Source organism: Trachurus trachurus (assembly GCF_905171665.1).
Source record: "Trachurus trachurus genome assembly, chromosome: 16".
Classification (NCBI taxonomy): Eukaryota; Metazoa; Chordata; class Actinopteri; order Carangiformes; family Carangidae; genus Trachurus; species Trachurus trachurus.
Genome location: NC_139902.1, coordinates 10,620,291 through 10,640,664, shown reverse-complemented (window position 1 = coordinate 10,640,664; position 20,374 = coordinate 10,620,291). Strand labels below are relative to the sequence as shown.

The 20,374-nt window shown below is 46.7% G+C and overlaps 1 protein-coding gene across 1 annotated transcript in view; it reads right to left on the bottom strand.

Annotated features, from left to right (window-relative positions):
* Positions 1–215: 215 nt before the first annotated feature.
* Positions 216–20,374, bottom strand: part of LOC310999941 (forkhead box protein O6-like) — a gene marked incomplete at both ends in the record, with an annotated part of 29,503 nt that continues 9,344 nt past the window's right edge. Inside the window, one exon of the mRNA XM_083990557.1 lies at positions 216–1,949. Within this exon, the coding sequence (XP_083846683.1) occupies positions 216–1,949 (1,734 nt within the window). The remainder of the gene's footprint in view (positions 1,950–20,374) is intronic.

Below are 20,374 nucleotides of genomic sequence, written 5' to 3'. Positions count from 1 at the left end.
TCACAGTATAGCTAATACAAGGAAAAACCTAATGTGACATGAACTAGATCTCTTGGGGAGGGGGGGATTAAAAGAGGAGGGGGAAGTTGACAGAAGAACTGTCAAGACAACAAAGAAGAGACGAGAGTGTTGGTCGTATAGTCTCTGTGTCAAGTCAGGAATGTCACAGTTGAACACAGTGCTTCGTGGGTGGGGTCGTTCTTTCTGAGGGTCCTTCAGCCAGGCACCCAACTCTGGTTGCTATGGGCTTGCTGTGGACTGGCCAGACTGCTCATCCCCATCCCCATGCCCATGGTCACCCCCATGCCCATGCCCATGCCAATGCCCACACCCTGGGCTAGGGAGCAGTCAAAGTTAAAGTCCATCTCCTCCCCAGAGTCCATAATGTCATGGAGGAGGATGGACTCCACGTCGCAGTCCAAGCTACCGTGGAACATGTCAATGTCCAAGTCGGCCGGTAGTCTCTCGTGGGGGTGAGGTTGGTGGTAGCTGTGGTAGTTGCTACCAGCGTTACCATTCCCCATCCCCTGGCCATGGTGATAAGGTCCGTTAGTCACGCCCTGGTGCTGTGGGTCGGGGTAATGGTTGTGACGGGGGTGCGGGTGCGGGGCGGCGGCCACGTGACAGGAGTCCTGGGGCATGCCAAGCATACCTGCTGGGTTTGGGGGGAGGGTGGTGGATGCTGGGAGGTGGGCGTGCGATGGGGGGCTGTACAAGTAGGGAGCTTTGTGGTTGTAGGCCTGCAGCTGATTGCCGTTGCCACGTGGGGTGAGGGCCGCAGCCCGGGGGGGCGTGTGGTTATGGCTCTGGTTGAGGTTGTGACTGTTGTGAGCGAGACTGTGAGGTGAGCTGTGGTTGTGGTTGGTTACACTGTTGTGATTATGACTGGGAGTATGGCTGTGAGTTCTGTTATGGCTATGAGCTGAGCTGTGACTATGAGGTCCATTGTGGCTGTGGCTGTGGCCGTTAGGGTGACCAGGGTGGTGGCTGTGATGGGTGGAGCCTACTCCATTGCTAGCTTGACCGATCATAGGATGGCTTTCCCTCTCCTGTCCCAGCATCATGTCCTTCGAGCAGTACTGCTGCCCTGCTGGACCCCCTGTTAGCAGACTCTGCAGGGCATTGGTACTGGAGTACGCCCGCATGGTCCCAGAGAAACTAGCCGGCTTGTTCTCCTGAATGGTCTGCATGGGTGAGTGGTGGCGCAGCATCCCCATGCCTGTGGCTCCATACACACCTGCACCATAGGAGCTCTGTCCTTTCACTCCAGAGCTGTAGTGGTAGACAGGAGTTTGGTGCTTGTGTCTTCCAACAGCCGCATGCTGCTGGTGCTGTTGCTGATGTGGGAGATGGCGATGATAAGTATCCTCCATCAGCTGCTCATCCAGACTGATGGCACCTGTCAGGTTGGCCAGCTGAGGCAGCTGCTCAAGGGGAGGACAGCGATTCCCTGCCCCCATGGATGGAGAGCGGGCACTGGTCGGTGAGGGGTAGAGGTGGGGGGAGGTTGAGCAAGACAGGCCGCCCTCCTCTGGTTCCTCGGGTTCTTCCTCAGCCAGGATGGGTGACAGACGCCCGCTCAGGGTGGAGGCTGACGAACTAGCCCTGGAGTGAAGGTCTGTCCAGGCGTCAAACTCTCCATCTGTCCCGGATGCACCTCCAGGTCCCGGGAGGCCTTTCTGTGGAGGGCTGTTGTGGTCAGGGGACCCCTGGAGCCCCACCACAGCAGACCCCGCTCCTATCCCAGGGCGGCCAACCCTCTTTCCTCTTATACGACCCTTGCTTTTTAGGTACTTGGTGCTGTTGTCCATGGAGACTGCTCGCCGGCGTGGGGACTTGCCCATCTTCCCTCCGTCTGGATTCAGCATCCACCAGGAACTCTTCCCAGTCCCCTCGTTCTGCACCCGGATGAAGCGTGTGTGGAGGGAGAGGTTGTGCCGGATGGAGTTCTATAAAGAGATGAGAGAAACACATTGTTTGTAGACAAACTGCTTTTCTAAGACATACACATTAAATCTGTGAAATTTATGTTAGATTTGTGTAAAATGTTCCATAGAAAAAGAAGAATTTCTGACAGCAAACATAAAGATCAACAATGACGACGAAACTAATTACAACCACAGCTGTCAACACTGCTTATAAATCATTCAGTCTATATGTGTTGAGTCACTGAAAAATTTGTGCCAAATTATCAGGTGGCTCCTTTTCCTGCTATTATAAATACATAAAACACACAGTAGGTATATTCAACCCTTTATACAGTTGTCATCATCCAAAGTCTGAAAATTGAGAGCACAATGAAAAAAACCATCATGTTTGAAGCTGCCACAGAACAAGACCCAGTCTGCCTCAACGAACCTGAAACGACCAGAGACTCAGTCTTGAGACACTCTCCTTATGTACGTCAATCCTCCCACTTTAATTTCCATCAATCCATCTGTCCTCCTCTACTTCTCCTTTCAGCCGGCCTGATGTAAGCTGCTGCGGTTGGGTGTACTGTGTGTTTGAAGTCGGTGCCAGTCTGGCTTAGTGCCAACCCTGTCTCTTTCACTCTCGTAGCTTGAATGGGGGGATGTATCGCAAGATTGAGCCGGGAGCAAGCAAGGCTAATGGATGTATCCCACCCTCCGACATCTACCTTCAATCCCTATCTCCCTTTCCCTCCCTTGTTTTGTCTTTATCACATTTCGTCTTTCCCTTTTTTTGGTCACTGAGTGCTACATACTGTATTCAGACTCGTCTAGGTTTTCCCTTTTTCTTATTTCATACACACATTTGCACACAAGTTATTTTCCACTTCTGCTTTCAGTCTCCATGCCTTCAATTATACAGTGTGTCACCAATTACTTTCCCATTATCCTCAGCATCAGCATGTACAGTCACTGACTCAAGCATTCATAGGATATAGTTTTTTTTTATTATCATTTACATCTCAAGGCTCGCTGAATGCTGAAGGTTCCTGATGTGCAACAGAGTCTGTCATTGCAATTTTGCTCTTTGTTGTGTGTGGGGCATTTTGACGCTCAAGCACGAAAATATCAAATCAAAAGCACTTCCTGTGGTTTAGGAATATACTGGTACAATAGATTGTTTCAGATTGCGGGGTACTCACATTTCCACCATCTCCATTATGCTGCGGATTATTTGTATTCACACTGAATTGCACGGCAGGGAAACAAATAAATCAAATTGCGGCAGAGAACACATAAATGGGAGGCGAACTGAATTCAGGTGATCTGTGAATGCCTCCTTGGGTTATCTTGCTGTGACACCTCCAGCATTGAGTAACTATGGCAACCGGGTAAACGTGCAAAAACGTGCAGAACTATATCATATTGTGGTGAGAATCAAGAGAGAGTGAGGGAGCGATGGAGGGAGAGTGGGGGATGGGGGAAAGGATGCAAGAGGAGGCGGTTGTTTGATGCTGCTGCTCCAACACTAAACAGCCTTTCATCTCGGCAGTGCAGGTCCGCAGGGGATGCCCGCTCCCTGCTTCTGACGGCTTCTCTACGTGCCGCGCCAACTCCCTGTCTCACCCTGGCTGGATCATCCACCTATCATACCACTCCAAATCATCCCCATCAAGTCCTGTGCATGCCTGAATTAAAACATATGTAAGCTTTCATGCCATTCCACCGCAGCCCGTTGTAAATGGGGCATCTTTCAGAGAGCTGAACCACTTCACGCTGAAACTCTGTGTGACCTGTGTGATTCAAATCTCGATTTATCCCCGTATGAAGGGAAGAGCAGCCCCATTGAACTTGGAGGGATTTGTCATCATCCCAAACCCTCTTTATCTGATGAATCCACCTGCTAGAGAGATTTGAGAGATTTCGGATAGTGGTCAGCCACGGCATCATCATCACTGCCGTCATCATCATCATTACATGCTCCTGGCTTCCTGTCATGTAGTTTTCCACCACATGTTTTTCTCTGTCATCCTGTTTGTGTGTGTATATTTTAGTAACTAAGAATAGCACAGGTTGCAGGTGGTTCCACTGCGGGTGTGGTTCTATCCGCCTCCTGTTCCCTGACTCTGAGTCAGGGGCAATTTGGCCAGCCTATGGCCCTCACGCCCCCGAAACAGGCAGTCACTGCTAATCCCCCTCCATCCCGGAGTAATCCCAGACAATCCTGGGCTAATCCCAAGTTGATTCAGGGGCACTCCCAGCTGGGTGTCTCACAGAGAGCCATGCCAGGTCACCACGGACACAGCGGGCAGGCCGGATATGCTATGATCCAATAGTAATACAGAGTAAGGGGAGTTTGACATGTGGGAAATGTGCACACTATAAAATCCTTATAGGTTGTGCTATCAAACTATTGCTAATGTTTGTGTGTGGGGGGGTTTTATTAGATGATTTCTGAGGTAGTGAGCTGATGTTAACCATATTTTTGATGCCTCCATCGACTTGACTACCTTTACTCTGTGTGCTGTCCTTGAGGGTCGGCTTTGCCACATTTTTACCCCTGCGGGTTGAATAGAATAAAATTGAAAACTTTATTATGTATTAAATATTCATAAAATGGAAATTCTCTTTCAGCCCCCTGGCTTGCTGAGGCAGACGGATGAAGCCCACAGAAACATACAATGACAGAGGAACACACACATCACACGCCCGGGTCCAGGAAGCTACTTCCTATTCAAATCATACCTCTTTAATACAATGGGCCTAGTGGAGAGGGCTCTAAATAATGAATGAAGCAGTGGCTGGGCTTATGCAGAGAGATGCACTGCCGGGTCCCATAATACTGAGAAGAACAGACAGAGTTATAAGTAGTGGTGTGAGTGTTTTGTCATCAGGGACATCCACAGTCATCAGTCTACAAAGACAACTAAATCAAAATGAAAGGGGTTAATTTGACAATACACTAAAAGAGGATAAAGGTAAACGTTTATGGCACAATCAAAGCCAATTAAGGGAGAAAGGGTTCCACTGGTTGCAGAAAAACAATCAGCTTGGGTTCAACTCTCATTAAGACCTAAAAATCCTGATAGCTGATTTAGATATTTAGACAACAGGATAGGCCTCATTGTCCTCAGATTAAAAGCTTTGGCTCTGTTCACATCTGACATGTTGACACTTTTCTACAGCACGCAGGTGAACTGACATGTAAAGGTTTTTTTTCTCGAATTCAAGGAAGGAACTGATGTGATCAAACCAAAAAGAGGTAGAAACCTCGTATGCGAATCTGATCTAAGAGATTATTGTTCATCATTTGGCGATAAGCAGAAAGGGGTTCCTCGTATTCATCCATAATAACCTCTTTAAAAGCCATTCCTCTGGCCCTGGGAAATCGTACAATACAAATCAATGGCTCTACTCTCTGCCTCCCTTTTTTTCCCAAGCAAACTCAGTTTGATTCAGGGACTAGAGAGGCCTATTTAGTGTAGTGAATCAATGAAGTTTAATGGCTATCAGTGCTGAAGCTTAGCACACATCAAGGTACGGCTAACTACACAATCCACCTGCATTATGAGGCCAATATGGGTGCTCAATATGCCATATCCCCACTGTTTGTAATTCCACTGTTAACAATGTCTAACTGCCACAGGCTTATGACAGCGCCCAAACTCGCTTCATGTCTGATATGCCCCACTTTCCCTCTTTCAAGATGTCAATCAGCCATTAGCAGTGGGGGTAGATGTCGTACGGGTAAGGGGGTTGGTACGTTGGATGCGGAGGCTCGTCTGGGATAACCTGATTGACTGGCATGGGGTGCAGCTGTGGTAAGGGGTACAGCAGGAGGTGGAGGGGCCTGTGTGGGGGTGGGGGTGAGGGGGGGAGATAGAGGTTCCACAAGGGGCCCCCTCCAAGCCACACAAAAGGGTGCCCTCAAAATGCCCCCCACTCGTCCCCATCCCCCTCCATCAGCTCCCCATCAGAACCCACTCAGAGATTTTTCCCGCTCTCTCTCACACACACACATGCTCACACACAGAGAGGCGAGGAAACGGGTCAAACAGTTTATAGGTCCCAACTTGTGGCGAATGTGCACTCATTCAAACAGAACTGAGTGAGGAACTAAGGACTGTGAGTGGGGTCTGGGAACTGGCAAAAAGAAACCACTCACCCGATTCAAACAACCTCAAGGGTGAAGCAGCGTGGTGCGCTTGCCCAGCTAAGAACACAGCAGCTGTTCTTGTAGTGGCACCGGGTAAAGCCGTTTGCCACACTCGACTGGTATTACCAAACCATTTCATGCAGAATGGAGCCATTATGTATTGTCAAAGGGTATCCCTCTATGGTGCACATTCATTTGATAAGCCTAAATCAAGGGGGAGTAACAGAAGCGCTAACTGTGTTTATTGTGATGCTGTTTTTGCCTGTGCAGAAGGCAGGAGGGATCAGGGGGAGGGGAGATTTCAACACAAGCAGTTTTGTTCAGCACAGGAATGAGTTTTGTCAGCTAAGCCTGTCTCCAGGCTATTGGTGGAAATTAGCGGCGGCTAAATATTCGCTTTCCGTGATTGATGTCACGGCTCGCGTTGTCCCTTTGAAGGGAAATAAAGAATTTAGAGCCATGTGGATTAATAGGGATAGGGTTGGGGGAATTTAATGTGTCTGAGGGGGACTTGAAGAGGGACTGAAGGGCCTAATGGCTGCACAGATATGGCACAATGGAGTTGAGACGATATGGTGCATCAGAGAGTGAGAGAAGACAAGTGAGAGTATGACAGTGAGTACAAGAAAGAAAACTGGAAATTGTTTGTGTGGATGCACGTGTGTGAGAGAGAGGGAGAGAGAGAGAGAGGGAGAGGAAAGGAGAGAGATGTAGCTATTTGCCTGAGCAGCCCAGAGTCAGATGATTAAAATCCCTTTAGGAGACTTCTTTAAGAGAGACAGATGGGCAGACAGCCCTGTTTTTGGAATGCAATCAAATTGAAAAGATTAAAAAGGAGTCTCTTTTATTAGGAGGTGAGAAACAGTTACTTCTCTGCCACATGTCATCATTGCCTCCACAACAGTGGTCACGACTGCATTGGCATGCAAGGCACATTACAGGCCTTGTTGGAGAAGAAATAAACCTGGGATTAGGAAATGCATCTATCTCAGTGTATCACTTTGAGGTCTCTGAGGAGGATTGGCAGCATTTGTAATTTAGTGCTGAATAAATACACCCAACAGGAAAAAGTCAAAAACTTCAGGCTTTCTTTTTTTTCTTTCTTCCATAGTATTTTTTACAGGAAAAGATTAACTGAGCCCAAGTAACTGAAGGACTTTTCACTAATGGCCCATCTATTACAGACAGAACTTTCACTTAATCTCAACACCAATCTAAACAGGTACGATTCAAATGTGTGTTCCCTTGGCTGCCATTGTACTTGAATAGACTGAGTTTGCACAGTAGAGTGATTCAAGCACTGTGAAAGGTGCTCTGTATTCGACCCCATTATTCCACAACACTGCAGGAGTGCCATTTATAAAAAGGCTTAAAATGGAAAGCAAGTGTGTGGTAGTGTGGCTGGTAGCCTCAGAACAGGAAGTGGCTGTGGAGAGGGGTGTAATGGAGTTGGTAGGGGATTCCTGCCTGACTGTGCACTAATTGCAGCCAATGGCTGGCGACTCATCAGCCGTGCCCACCCTGGCGCCGAGGGAAGGGTTGGCATCAGGGTGGCAGGGAGTGGGATAGAGAAGGGCTGCCACAGCTTTGGTGGATAAAAATAGATGCTGACAGCTTAGTAGAGCATCTGAGACCCGGATAGGGGATCGGAAAATCCGCTCGCCTCATGCCAGGGACAGCTGAGTGTTTCCGGTGGGGACACGATCTGGGCATCACGTCTGACGCCCACGCACAAAACGAGGGAGCCTCAGAGTGGGTGTGGGCACGTGAAGGAGCATGTGCCACAGTATAGCATGGGTGTGATTTTTCCACTGGGACCCGCAAGGTAGGCAGAGCTCACGCCCTCCCACTGCGTATTCACACAACAGGTGTTTGGGCTGGGCCACCTGTGGGGCCGGCCGCCTGCTCGCACTTCACACCTCGTCTAGGGAGCAAACTAACATTTTCCACTGGGCTTGCCATGCTTTTGTTAAAGACCAACACATTTCTGGAGAGGCTTTTACAGCTCTTTTTACAAGATCAGCAAGATATGCGTGTGTGTGCAAGTGCCGCGCAAGTCAATCTGCATTTATGTGAGCGCCTGTGTGTCTATATTTGTGTATCAGTCCATTTAATAGCCAACAGGCTCAGTGTGGAGTTGATTATATTGAAACCTCCCTCCGCTATATACAAAGAAACTGATGGCCAACAATGGAATCAGTGCAGGCCCCGGCTTTTTTCACACTCGGCCTCCACATAATCTCATTCATAACAATGAGAATCTCATTTCCCACATTCTAAAGGTCAGTGCACACCTCTGATCACACTTTAATAAACATCATTCTCACCGTTTAATTTAATTTCAGCAGAGCAGGAAACTCATAGGCAGCGATGCACATGGCATGCAAAATTCATCGGATCGTCCCTTTAATTGCTTCAATTTCACAGTACAGAGAAGAATGACCGCAATCACCGTGAGGGAAAAAAAATAATGTGCAAATGCTCAGAAACATAGGCACATATCTGCACAACACACAAACACACACAACACACACACATACACAGACAAAGAAAAGATAAGTAGAGTCAGTCAAGTGCCAGCTCTTGTTACATTATAATAAAATAAGCTTTGCAATTTTTTTTGGAACAGCACCAAGTAGTGTCTCTACATCTCTTTGTCATCACACATTTTAACTCTCACCTAAACTGGCAAACTCTACCAAACAACCACACACACACATACACACACACACACACACACACACACACACACCTATGCACACACTCTCTTCGCTGTCTCCAACATGCAGGCTACATTGTACACACACATGCCAACATGACACAAAGCCTGGCACACCGGGCACGCTCATTACTGCAATGCCAAGCTACCAGTTGCTAAGGAGACCTGTGGGAGAGGGAGGGTTCCTCGTTGTTGCCATAGCAGCCGGCTCGCTCCCTGCCAACTCTCTCCCTCGGGGAGAAACAAGGCAAGAGGTGGGGGGTGAAGTGGGTAGAGGTAGGGGGCATCGGTTTAATAGGGCTATGAGGTGCAAAGGAACTTCATTAGCCGTCAGTGTGCGCCACACCAACCACTGCTTCCCATGAATGCCGACCCACATGCAACACTTTAGCCCGCAGACTTCCACTTACTCACGCACAGCCCATAGACGCCCACTTTATTCACACACCTATATGGAGAAGACGATGGAGAACGGCATGCTCAGAATGAAAAGCAAGGGAGCAGGGACTTGGCAGGGTGGGGTGTAGTGGGGGTCGAGTGTTTATCTGCGAGGGGAGGGGTTGGGAGGGCAGAGGTGGATGAAGAACATAAAGAGGATGGGGGAACAAAGGAGAGTCAAAGAGGGTCTTGAATGAGGGGGCCTGCTTAGATGAGTGGTCGGGATCAAAATCGCAGGAGCCTCGGTAGGTAAAGATTGTATGGAGGCAACTCCCCCCCCCCCAACTAGCCTTGACCTTCAGCCCCCATCCTGCCAAACACACATACAGCATATTGTAATACTCCTTTCCTGTACACAATGCAACTGTTCAGCAAGGTACACAAATGCAACCATTCATCGTTGTAGTCTGCAAGGTTACTCCAGAACATACAGCAGGCTGTTTCACCATTTGTTACTAAAGCTGTCTCTGTAGGTAAATTTAAAAATGCTGTGTATCTGATAAATGGTTAAAAGATTCTTAAGACGACAGACATTGAAATGCCAAAAAAAAAAGACAAATATTTTTTTCATTTGGGGGTAGCCAGGCAACAAACTCATTATTGAATGATTGAGGGGAATTAAATGGATAGAAAATATATTAAAATGGCATTAGAGCATTGATATTCTGATCAGCAACGTTTTCACTTACTGTGCTTCATTATAGCCACATACCTGTTGTGGATGTTGTCATGACACACTGTACCACTACAATAGTTAATAGAAGCCATAAAATGCTACCTGTGATGACTGACAACTTTTCAAGCCTTTCCAAAGCATCTCATCTTACCCTACACACGTCTGTGTGAGAATAAGTTTCTTAGAATTAAATTAATAGATGTTACGTTTAATTATCCACTTTAAAACCAGAAGGCACTGGAAGCTGCATGTAGTATGTAAAAGAATGTTATTTTTATTTTTAATGAAGACAAAATTAAGGAGAGGTGTGGTTTCATTGACCACATCACTCAAGCCTGTCCTCACAAACTATTTATTATTGTGTCAACGATTTTCCTTCATATAATACATAAATGTCTCTTATTGGACATGCTCAAGCCAGTGTTGTCTGAGTGAAGAGTAGTGTGTCATCAGGATTCACGAAAATGGATGACATGACAATGACATGCATGAAAATAAATGACAATATGAAATATGCTTTTTCTCTTCCCGGCATATTCCAGTGTTTTCAAATCTTCCCTCTTTTGAGATTAACTGCTGCTGCCACTCAAAAGTGCTGCCTTATTGTGGATGGGAAGCCAAGTGGAGAGAAAAAAGATGATTCAAAATTAATCCACGTTACTGACATGGCCTCGGAAACTGGATGCTTGTGAAATCAAGGTGAAGAGAGCTCAACTCCTGTAGGGTCAAAGTGATTTCTGTATTCAGGAGCAGCGCTTCAAATATCGACAGCCCGATAACCCACAATACTCCTGGCTGCCTCTGATTCACATATTTTAAGTACCAGTGTACAGTATCAACGAGGGAGGGTATCGATTCGGTCTGAATGAACTGTGTGTGTGTCTGTGTTTACAGTGAAGAATACCACCTCATCTCTCCCATCCCACCCCCCCAGACCGAGCTTGACCGATTCACCGTAAGAGAGAGGAAAATGAAGGGTGGTGGGAGCGAGAGAGACACTCCTGTCCAACTGAGAGGAAATGAGGAGATGGGGGACAAGAAAAGACAGGATTTACCCCTCCTCCCTCATTCCTTCCCCCCTCCTCTCCCCGTTTCCTGAAACAAAAAGAGCCCAATTAAGTCAGTTTGAGTTAGGGTCTTGTGTGTGTGTGTGTGTGTGTGTGTGTAGGGGGTGCGTGAATGTGTGTGTGTGGGAAAAAATGCGTGTCCAAATCAAGGGTGTGTGCGCAATAAAGGGAAATTGTGGTGGTGGGGAGGGGTAGTGTACTGTAAGTTGTGGTGCTGTCTGAGAGGGGCAAAGGGGGGGAAGGAGGGTGGGGGGCTTGGGGGGTAGTTGAAGCTCTCTCTCTCTCTCTCTCTAGCCTAAGAGGGCCAAACTTGCTCTCAGCTCCTCGACGGGAGACGCTGAAATATTAATCGCCACGCTCCAGCCGCAGACTAGTGAACACAATCGCTTCAAACTCCCACCCTAATGAGTGTGTTCATGAATGGCTAATGTGCACAGATGGGGGGCTGATGACTGGATAGATCGCAATGGGGAGGTAGAGGGAGGGAGGGAGGGGGAGAGGAGGATGGGAGGATGGGAGGGAGGGAAGGAAGGGGGGAAAGTGAAATTTCGGCGGGGTGCGGGGTGCGGTGGCGGCGGTGAGGGGGTGCAGAGGCATGCCATGACCTTTTAAGAGCCTCCTGAAAACTTAATTAAGACTAGCCCCGCTCTACTCTTTTTCTTTCACTCTCTCTCTCTACCCCCCCCCCACACACACACACACATTAAAAAAAAGCCTTTTGTATGATCTCTCATTCTCATCCTCTCTCCTCGCAATTGTTTACCCCCTTGCCCTTTGCTCACGCCCCTGCTGATCTGATGTACACTAGATTTCTGGGGAATAAAAGTTGAAAATGACTCATGCTGTTTTTTAAGAGCATGTCAGTTTATTGGCCAATGTTACCGCACGTACACATCTTGAGATAAACAAAAGCTCAAAGAGACATTAAAACTGCAGAAGCAGGTATGTCTTCTCTTGCCCCCCTACATGGATACATCTCAGAAAGAGGACGGAACAACTCCACCATGGCTCTGAGGAGCAAGGTGAAGAGCTCTTTCACCTTAAATGCCATTTACCTCCACAGAGAAGTTGGTGTTACATCTCACTGACTGGTGGAATCTGAACCCGCTTGAAACGCATGGCGTGTAGGCCACGGCAACGGGGCACTCTCAACTGGAGCTTGTTGATCAGGAATGACAATGCTGCACATTCATCATTTATGGCTGAATCTGACCTGTTCTTTCACCCCACCCCGCCCCCTTTAGGATACATCTTGCCTCAGTGTACCTCCAACCTCACACTCTCCTCGTTTCAGGTGCTGACGTCACAAACATTTTGGTAACATGTTGAGAGGAACAGAAATGCGGGTTAACGCCTCTTCCCAGGACTCTCCATTACCATAGAGGCCACCTACGGATTAAGAGCAGCCAGCGTACGGACGCGCACACACACACACACATGGAATGACATGCATACACACAGCATCTAATTAGAGGAGTGAGTGTTGTGACCTAATTCCTAACCTCTCCTCAGCAGTCAGGATTGGGCCTCTGCTTGGATCGGTTGGATTAAGGCGGGAAAATGGAAAGTGCCTCAGAGTGAGAAAGTATGGAAAGAGGGAAAGAGCGGGAGAAAGGTTTTTTAATGTATGACGATAATATATGGTTACTAAAAGAGTCTCATTTAGAATAAATGTCTGCCCACTTGAAATATAAGATATCACGCCTCACTTTTCTCCAGCCTTTACAGAGAGAAGCAAAGTGCCCATTTTATATCAGCATGTCAGATCAAACCTAAAAATGTTCATTTGAAACATAAATTGATATGGAAAATGAATTGCAAATAAAAATCTTCAGGAATCAATCTACTGCTAAAGGAGCAGAGGTTTGGGAAGCGTGAGAGGACTGCAGCTGAACCGCATGCATGACTTTTCCGCAGCAAATTAAACAAAAATGAAGATCCACACTGGTTTCTTTTGTTTATATGTTGACTATTAACTACAACAGGTTATAGTTAATAACATGTTGTAGCAGCATGGCTGTTGAATTCCATCTTAAGGTGTAACTGCAGACAATATGCTCCATGGGCTGACAATAGGTCCTCAAAAAGAGCTGTTTTGCTGTGTTTATTTTAATGTTTTCCAAAGGTAACTATACAATCTTATAGATGGAGTGGAATAATATGGATGTGCTGTCAGTTAATTCAGTGCTCATGAAGCTTTGAACCGGAGCTGCAGCTGTTACCGTAGTTCAGCAACAGTTGTGGACCATGCCCCAGGTTTTCTCCAACAGCGACGGCTGCACTCAAATGAGATTCTGTGTTGACAGTTTTCCTATAGTAAGACTGGAAAATGTGACAGGGGATTTATTTCTTACAGTTATGAGTTCATGTTTGGAAAACAGTTTTAAAATGCAGGAAATCATGTCCTCCATGAAATACTGGATTGAACATTTTCCTCATGTTAGAATTTCATTCCAGGAACCAGTGCTTCACTCGGAGATCAGATGAGGCCTATACCTTAGAGAAAGCTTACTGTATATTTTATGTCTGAGTGAGAAAGGCCCACGACCAGAGAGTTCTTCCACAGATGCCACATGATACTCGGTGCAGACAAAGAAGGAGCTGCACTGCTGTGACACTCAGTTCAGGGTGAGTTCAAGAGAAATCTGCAATTTCCCTTTGCTGTCAACGGAATACCTCAATGAATACATCAGTGTTTGTATATTGCTTTACTGTCATATAAATTGCAAAAGAAACCTCATCACATATGCAGTTTATCAGAAAGGCTAATTTGCAGCCGCGGGCCTGCAAAAGCAAAAAAAAAAAAAAAAAAAAATTACACTCAGACGTCAAAATCTGCTATGTGTGTCTTTACTGCCTGCACTGCCTTCTCGTTTTCACTGTGTCCACTTTTAAAAATTCATCTGTCATCAAGCTCAGAGGCCAAAAGAGACACTAGCAGCATCATTAATGAGTGAGCTGTACCCTGTGATTACCTCGATGGCCCACATCTATCCATCATAGACAGATTCCTGAAGGCAGATGCAGCTGGATGGAGGCATATTTACAGTAAGTGCGTGACTGTGAGCACCACTGAAGGGCTCTGTCTGTGTGTGTGTGTGTGTGTGTGTCTGTGATGGCCACATATTTACACACACACACACACACACACACACACACACACACACACACACACACACACACACACACACACACACACACACACACACACACACACACACACACACACACACACACACACACACACACAAATACACGTCTGTCAGCAGCTTTGCATGAGCTGATACATATATGTGAGAAAGGGCTACACCTCTGTATGTTGTGTGTGCGGCTGTGTGTGTTTATATGTGTGTGTGTGTGTGTGGGTGCGTGTGTGTCACAGCACTCCTGGAAGGGGGGCTGCAGCGTTTCTGCCTGAGTGCGACTGTCAGTGGGCATCACTCAGCCCGGCAGTGTGGCAGGACGCGAGGATCATTAGTGGAGACGGAGGGAGTGAGAGAGGGAGCAGAATGGAGGAGAGTAAAGGAGAAAAGGGGAGAGAGAGAGGGGCAGTGACTGTGTGAGTCGGGCAGCGCGTCTTAATATCCGTCTTGAGAGCATTACACACACGGCAGTGCACTTTCCTCTCAGTCACGCAATCGCCCCACCGCGAAGACCCCGGCGCGGCCCCCTCCTCTGTCATTTTCCCCCTCTGTCACTCTCCCTCCCTCACTCCATCCTTCTATATCTTCTATACCCCCCACTCCTCACCCAGCATCTCTGATTGACCCTCTCCGTCCCTTCCCCACATCTCTAAAGTCATGCCCTCACTTAAGCACGGTGCGTTGCAGCTTTTCATTTCCCTAGCTCCAGATTTATCCATGCTACTTCACTTCTTCGCTTACATCTTTCCATTTCAGCCCATTGCTCCCATTTTCACCCACTCCCGCATCCCGCAGCCCGATCTTCTCCTTGCACTAAGCATCATTGCTACTTGACCTACTCTTAACCGCAGCAAGGTGAAACAACTGTTCTACACATGTGAGACATAAGCTCTTTTCACTTCTCCGGACTTCCCCTTTCCTCACGGCACCGCCACTTTAACCCCACAAATGTGCAGCTGTTCGTGCCAGCCTGTCACTTCTTTCATCTGAAGCTTATTCATTTGTACATTTACCCATCAATCCATCCATTCATCTGACACTTCGTATAAGTGTAGCCATTTGTGCTCTTCTCCACAACCCCCCACCCCTCCCACCATCACTCACTCTCTTTAGTCAGAGGGGAGGTCCTTCTGATCTCCCTCTATCCCTCCAGGTTAGCGACCTGTGCTGCGATGCCCTGTGCTGAATACCAGAATCAACATGCCTGACATTTAAACAAGCTCAACTGCCTCTACAGAGCTAGCTGTGTTAGCGTTGGTGCTAATTCCCCCTTAGTTTGCTTACTCAGTAGGCTCCCATGCAGGTTCAGGGATCCATCTGTTTGCTTTACAGTTGTAGAATTTATCACACAGAGATTAGGCCTTTTCTGTGATACAGTTGTCCCACTGAAACATTTGTGAGCTTGGTGTTGGCACCTGCTGTCAGTGCAGTTTAGCATTATAGCCGCACTGATGACAACAGCGCAGCGCTATCATGAGGTTAAGCGATGCAATATGGCCAGACGCCAGCTCTGCTGAAAGATTGAAGGTTTGCGGATGGCATGGAGTCAGAAATTAAACGGGCATGTTAGGCGTTCACACAAGAAACATGTGAGTGACCAGGTGCACCGGGGGACAGTGCTACGACAGCTACGAGGCAAACAAGGCCACTGACACCTTCATCTACAGATATGTTTTAAAGAGTGGCATGTACGGCCCATTAAAGGATAATTTCCTTTTTTTACAACCTGGACCTTATTTCTAGCATAAAATAGGATCATTCTACTCACCCAGACAACTTTGGTGTCATTTGGAGTTGTTTTGACGAAATTAGCCCCAGTGGAGCGGCGCGTATATCCGTATAATGCGAGAATACGGGGCACGCAATGCAGCCTCTAAATAACACATTATCCGCCGCAAAACTCGTTCATTTCGCCAATATTTTGTTATGATACACTAGTGATATTCCCCTCCGAGCCCGTGGTGGCATGTCATCAACATCCGGGGTCTCTAGGTTGACCTACTGACCTCTTATCTGGATGATGTCATCTCCGACCGCTGCCCGGCTCATTCTGATAATAATCATTCTGCTTCGGCATTCAGGTCCATTTTTATCTCAACTAGCCGGAGCTTTAGTGAGTCCAGGTTGAGGAGAGGAAGCCTGTGGAAGCTGAACTTCATCCAGCTCCTCATTTTGTTCTGACAAGTCAGAAACACGCAGAAACGAACCATAGCATCAGCCGTAGCAAAGTTAGCCGCGCCGGGGCAGCGGTCGGAGATGACATCATCCAGGTCAGAGGTTAGTAGTCAACCTACAGGCGCAGCATGTTGTTAACATGCCACCACGGGCTCGGAGGGGAATAGCACTAGTGTATCATAACAAAATATTGGCGAAATGAACGAGTTTTGCGGCGGATAATGTGTTATTTAGAGGCTGCATTGCGTGCCCCGTGTTCTCGCATTATACGGATATACGCGCCGCTCCACTGGGGCTAATTTCGTCAAAACAACTCCAAATGACACCAAAGTTGTCTGGGTGAGTAAAATGATCTTATTTTATGCTAGAAATAAGGTCCAGGTTGTAAAAAACGGAAATTATCCTTTAATCCCTAAAACAGACACACAGACTGTAGTGCACAAGCTCCAAAATAAGGTAACCACAATAAAAAGGTTACTGTTCTTCAAACTGTTTGATTACAGGCATAAGTCTGGTCTCCTTTGAAAGGTAAGTCTTTAAAAATTTTACAGCCAAAAAGTTTGAATAATTAGGAGAGATACCGATTCAGAAGTCACACAGTCTCATCAGTGTTTTGACATTAAAAAGCAAATCAAAGTTAGTCAAGTCGGAGCTCTGAAGTCTGAATCAATTCTACATCAACAGCTGTTGCAGTGACATGGGGATCCTAAAATGCTTTGCACAGATACAGTCAGGAGACTTTCAAACAGTGTGTCTAATTTGCCATGGTTGTATGACAACTGAGCCCAAAACACTAGCACTGCTAAGGACAAAACCTCTGACAGGTCTGCCAGTGTGTTTTTTAAATGGTTAAACTGGATGCTGCTCAAGTTAATAATGTTGTTGATTATTTGATCCACAGAAAGTCAATTTGTCATTTAACACTTAAATTTCCTTCTGTTTTGTACACAAGCCTAAAAATGGCTTATGCCTTTTAAAATGGTCACTTTTTATTGCAGGAGTTTGCAATTGAAATATCAGAATTAATCTGTGACAATAAATATTTTTGTCTTTTATGTAGTAACATTGGGATCTTTTTCAATCAGTGTATAGTTTATATTTAAGAAGAGAAGATAAAATAAGCAATTTAAGGCACATACATTCAGCTTTGGATGCTTGCAATGATATTTAATTTAATGTTCTCATAATTTTATAGATTAAACAAGTAATATACAGTACGTATTAATCAAGCATAATCTTGAAGTAATAATGAAAATTGTCTGTAGTTGCAGCCTTCCTCATTCTTTTATTGGCAATTCATTTATACTCATGATTACTAATCTTCATGGTCACACAGGATGTAACGAACCAAACCACGTCAATCCCTGTTATTAAAACTAAAACCCATACTATACATTCTCTCATCACAGCCTGGTAACACTGTAACCTGTGGCCTTTACCACACACTCCTGTCACAGGTTTCATGTCTACACACACATACACACACCTTTATAGGGGACATCCGTGTTTACTTCACCATCTATCTCACTATTCCTTTCTTTCCCCACATACAAGTTCCCTTGCATGAGTTACAACCTTTTCCTAATCACCATTCCAGACACACACACACACACACAGCCCTGGAAATGTGCAAAGACAGCCCCACATACACATACAGCCTTGACCCTGGCAGCATCCCCTCAACTGTCCCTCTTGCACCTCCTTACCACTCATCTACATCTCTCCCCGGCCGGTCTTTGGGCATGATTCACTTGTAAGGATTTGAGAAAAGACTTCGCTAAGCTGATTGCTAAAGGGGAGGGGGCAAATTACCGTTGCACAACTGCGTAAAAACCTTCTTGGGTCATGATTTGCCTTATGTAATAGACTGTGTGCGTACGTGTATGTGTGTGTGTGTGTGTGTGTGTGTATGTGTGTGTTCCCGAAATACATTCCCCCCCTGCAGCCCCTACCCCACGCCACTTACCCATTTTGCACTAATTGAGGGATCTTTTTTCGGAAGCCGTTATTGCACGCATTTAATTATTTATTTTGACGGGAAGCAATCTGGTGGCTAGTGAAGGGATTGTGAATGTGTGTGTGTGTGTCTGTGTGTATGTGTGTGTGTCTGTGCGCGAGTGAGTAAGAAAGTGAGAGGGAGGGAGAGTCAGAGCAAGACTAGGTCAGTGCAGCTTTTTGGGTAAATGTGTGTGTGTAAGTGTGTGTGAGGGCAGGGCCACTGTAGAGTAACCGTACTGTGTGTCTGTGGAGCTTTGCATGTATGAACGGCATATGAGAATTTTACTCAGTGTGTGTGTGTGTTTGTATGTGTGCCTGCATGTGCATGTGTATTGCATCTCGGAGTGCGTGGCTCTCTGAGTGCAATGGGAGTGCACTAATGGACGCACACTTGAGCTGAAGTGTGCAGAGTGTAGCTGAAGTGCAGCCAAGTCTGGCTTCCAGTCCTGCTTGGAAGCCCTATAATCTACTCTCTACTATTCTAGCTCTCTTTTCTCGCCCTCTCCATTTTCCTCACTTCTCTCTACTTGTCTTCCTATCTGTGTCTCTCTATCAATTTAATTTTTTCATCCCCCTCCTCACTGCCTGAGCCAGCCGTCCCCCCCGTCTCCCCACTGTCTCCCTATTAAATCTCTTTATCCTGGTTCTGAGAATGAAGACACGTGGATCAGCATCGTCGCTGGCTGGCTGGCTGGCTGGCTGCGGACTTTCCTTTTCTTCTTGGTTCCTCCCCTCCCTGCTGTGCAGTGAAGAGAATGAAATAAGGGAAGACGACATGTAACCACCAGTAGTCTTGACCTTTATCAAGCTTCAGCGCCTGAGGCAGGGTGAATGAGACATTAAGAAAATGACTGAGCATTATTAACCCCTACTTACTTACACACACACACACACACATTTACACACACACACACACACTGTCTGGTCTGAACAATGGCTCTGATGGCTTTTTCTTTCCTTTGGCCTGCACTCTTCTGACAGTTAAGGAGACGCTAAAGTCAAATGATCAGACTGGGAATAACACTTATGCATTCTGCATCACGTCACTTTAGAGAGAAAAGAATGGAGAGATCGGCTCGGCCTGCCAGCCCGGATTGTTAAAGTGTGATTGATCCCTTGTCGGGCTCCAGCTTCCCAGCACTCCTGCGAATGCCAAGTCCTGTTGAGAACTGGCGCTTCATTATAACCCAACTGCACAAGTTCTTCAGATGATGCATCAGCCACTGAGAGGAAGCCGAACCTGCGAGGGCCAGATGTTAACCCTGACAATTGCAGTCCCTGCTTAGCTGTACTTCTAATGATAGATCATTTCCCTCTCTCTCTCTCTCTCCTTCTATTTTCTCTTCTTTTTTTCCCTGTGCATGACTGGCGCATGTGCATGTGTGGCCATCCTTCTACTCCAGTCAATCAATGAGCAGAGACAATTCCCCGAGTGACATTTACGGAGAAGAAAGAGAGCCATTTATCACTTTAGTTTTGGGATAATAAAAGAATGACTGAATGAGCCAGTGTGTGTATATGTGTGTGTGCGTGTGTGTGAGGGAGAGAGCAGGCAAGAGAGAGAGAGAGCTAAAGATGAAAAGGGGATTTCAAAAGCACATGAAAGAAGCAGGAGAAATGAGCGAGGGAAGAGGGAAATGAGTGATAAAAAGGCTACTTTGTGGGGAGGACTGAGAGTGTGAAATAGAACAAGTGAGGAGAGAAGAGAAGGCCGTGAGTGACTGACAGTGAAAAAGAGAGCACGAGAAAGAGGGGTGGGTGGGGGGTGGAGGGGGAGAGAGAAAAAAAAGCCTGGGGTACGGAAAGAAAAAAGGCAGAGAGACAGAGGAGAGGGGATTGAAAAAGGCTCTCAGCGCAGAGAGAGAACGAAGGAGAAAGAGACGCAGATGAAAAAAAAAGGGGTCCAAGAGAAAAAGAGAAAGGGAGAGGAGACAGTCGGAGACAGAGCGAGGCAGACGTGCTGGGTTCATTCAGGGCTATGAGCAGACTATAGCATACTAAACACCGGACCCAGCGTCCTGACCCAGATTCATGCCACTGACATACAAATCCAATTGGGGAGGGAAGAATTTCACCAACCCCCCCCTCGCCC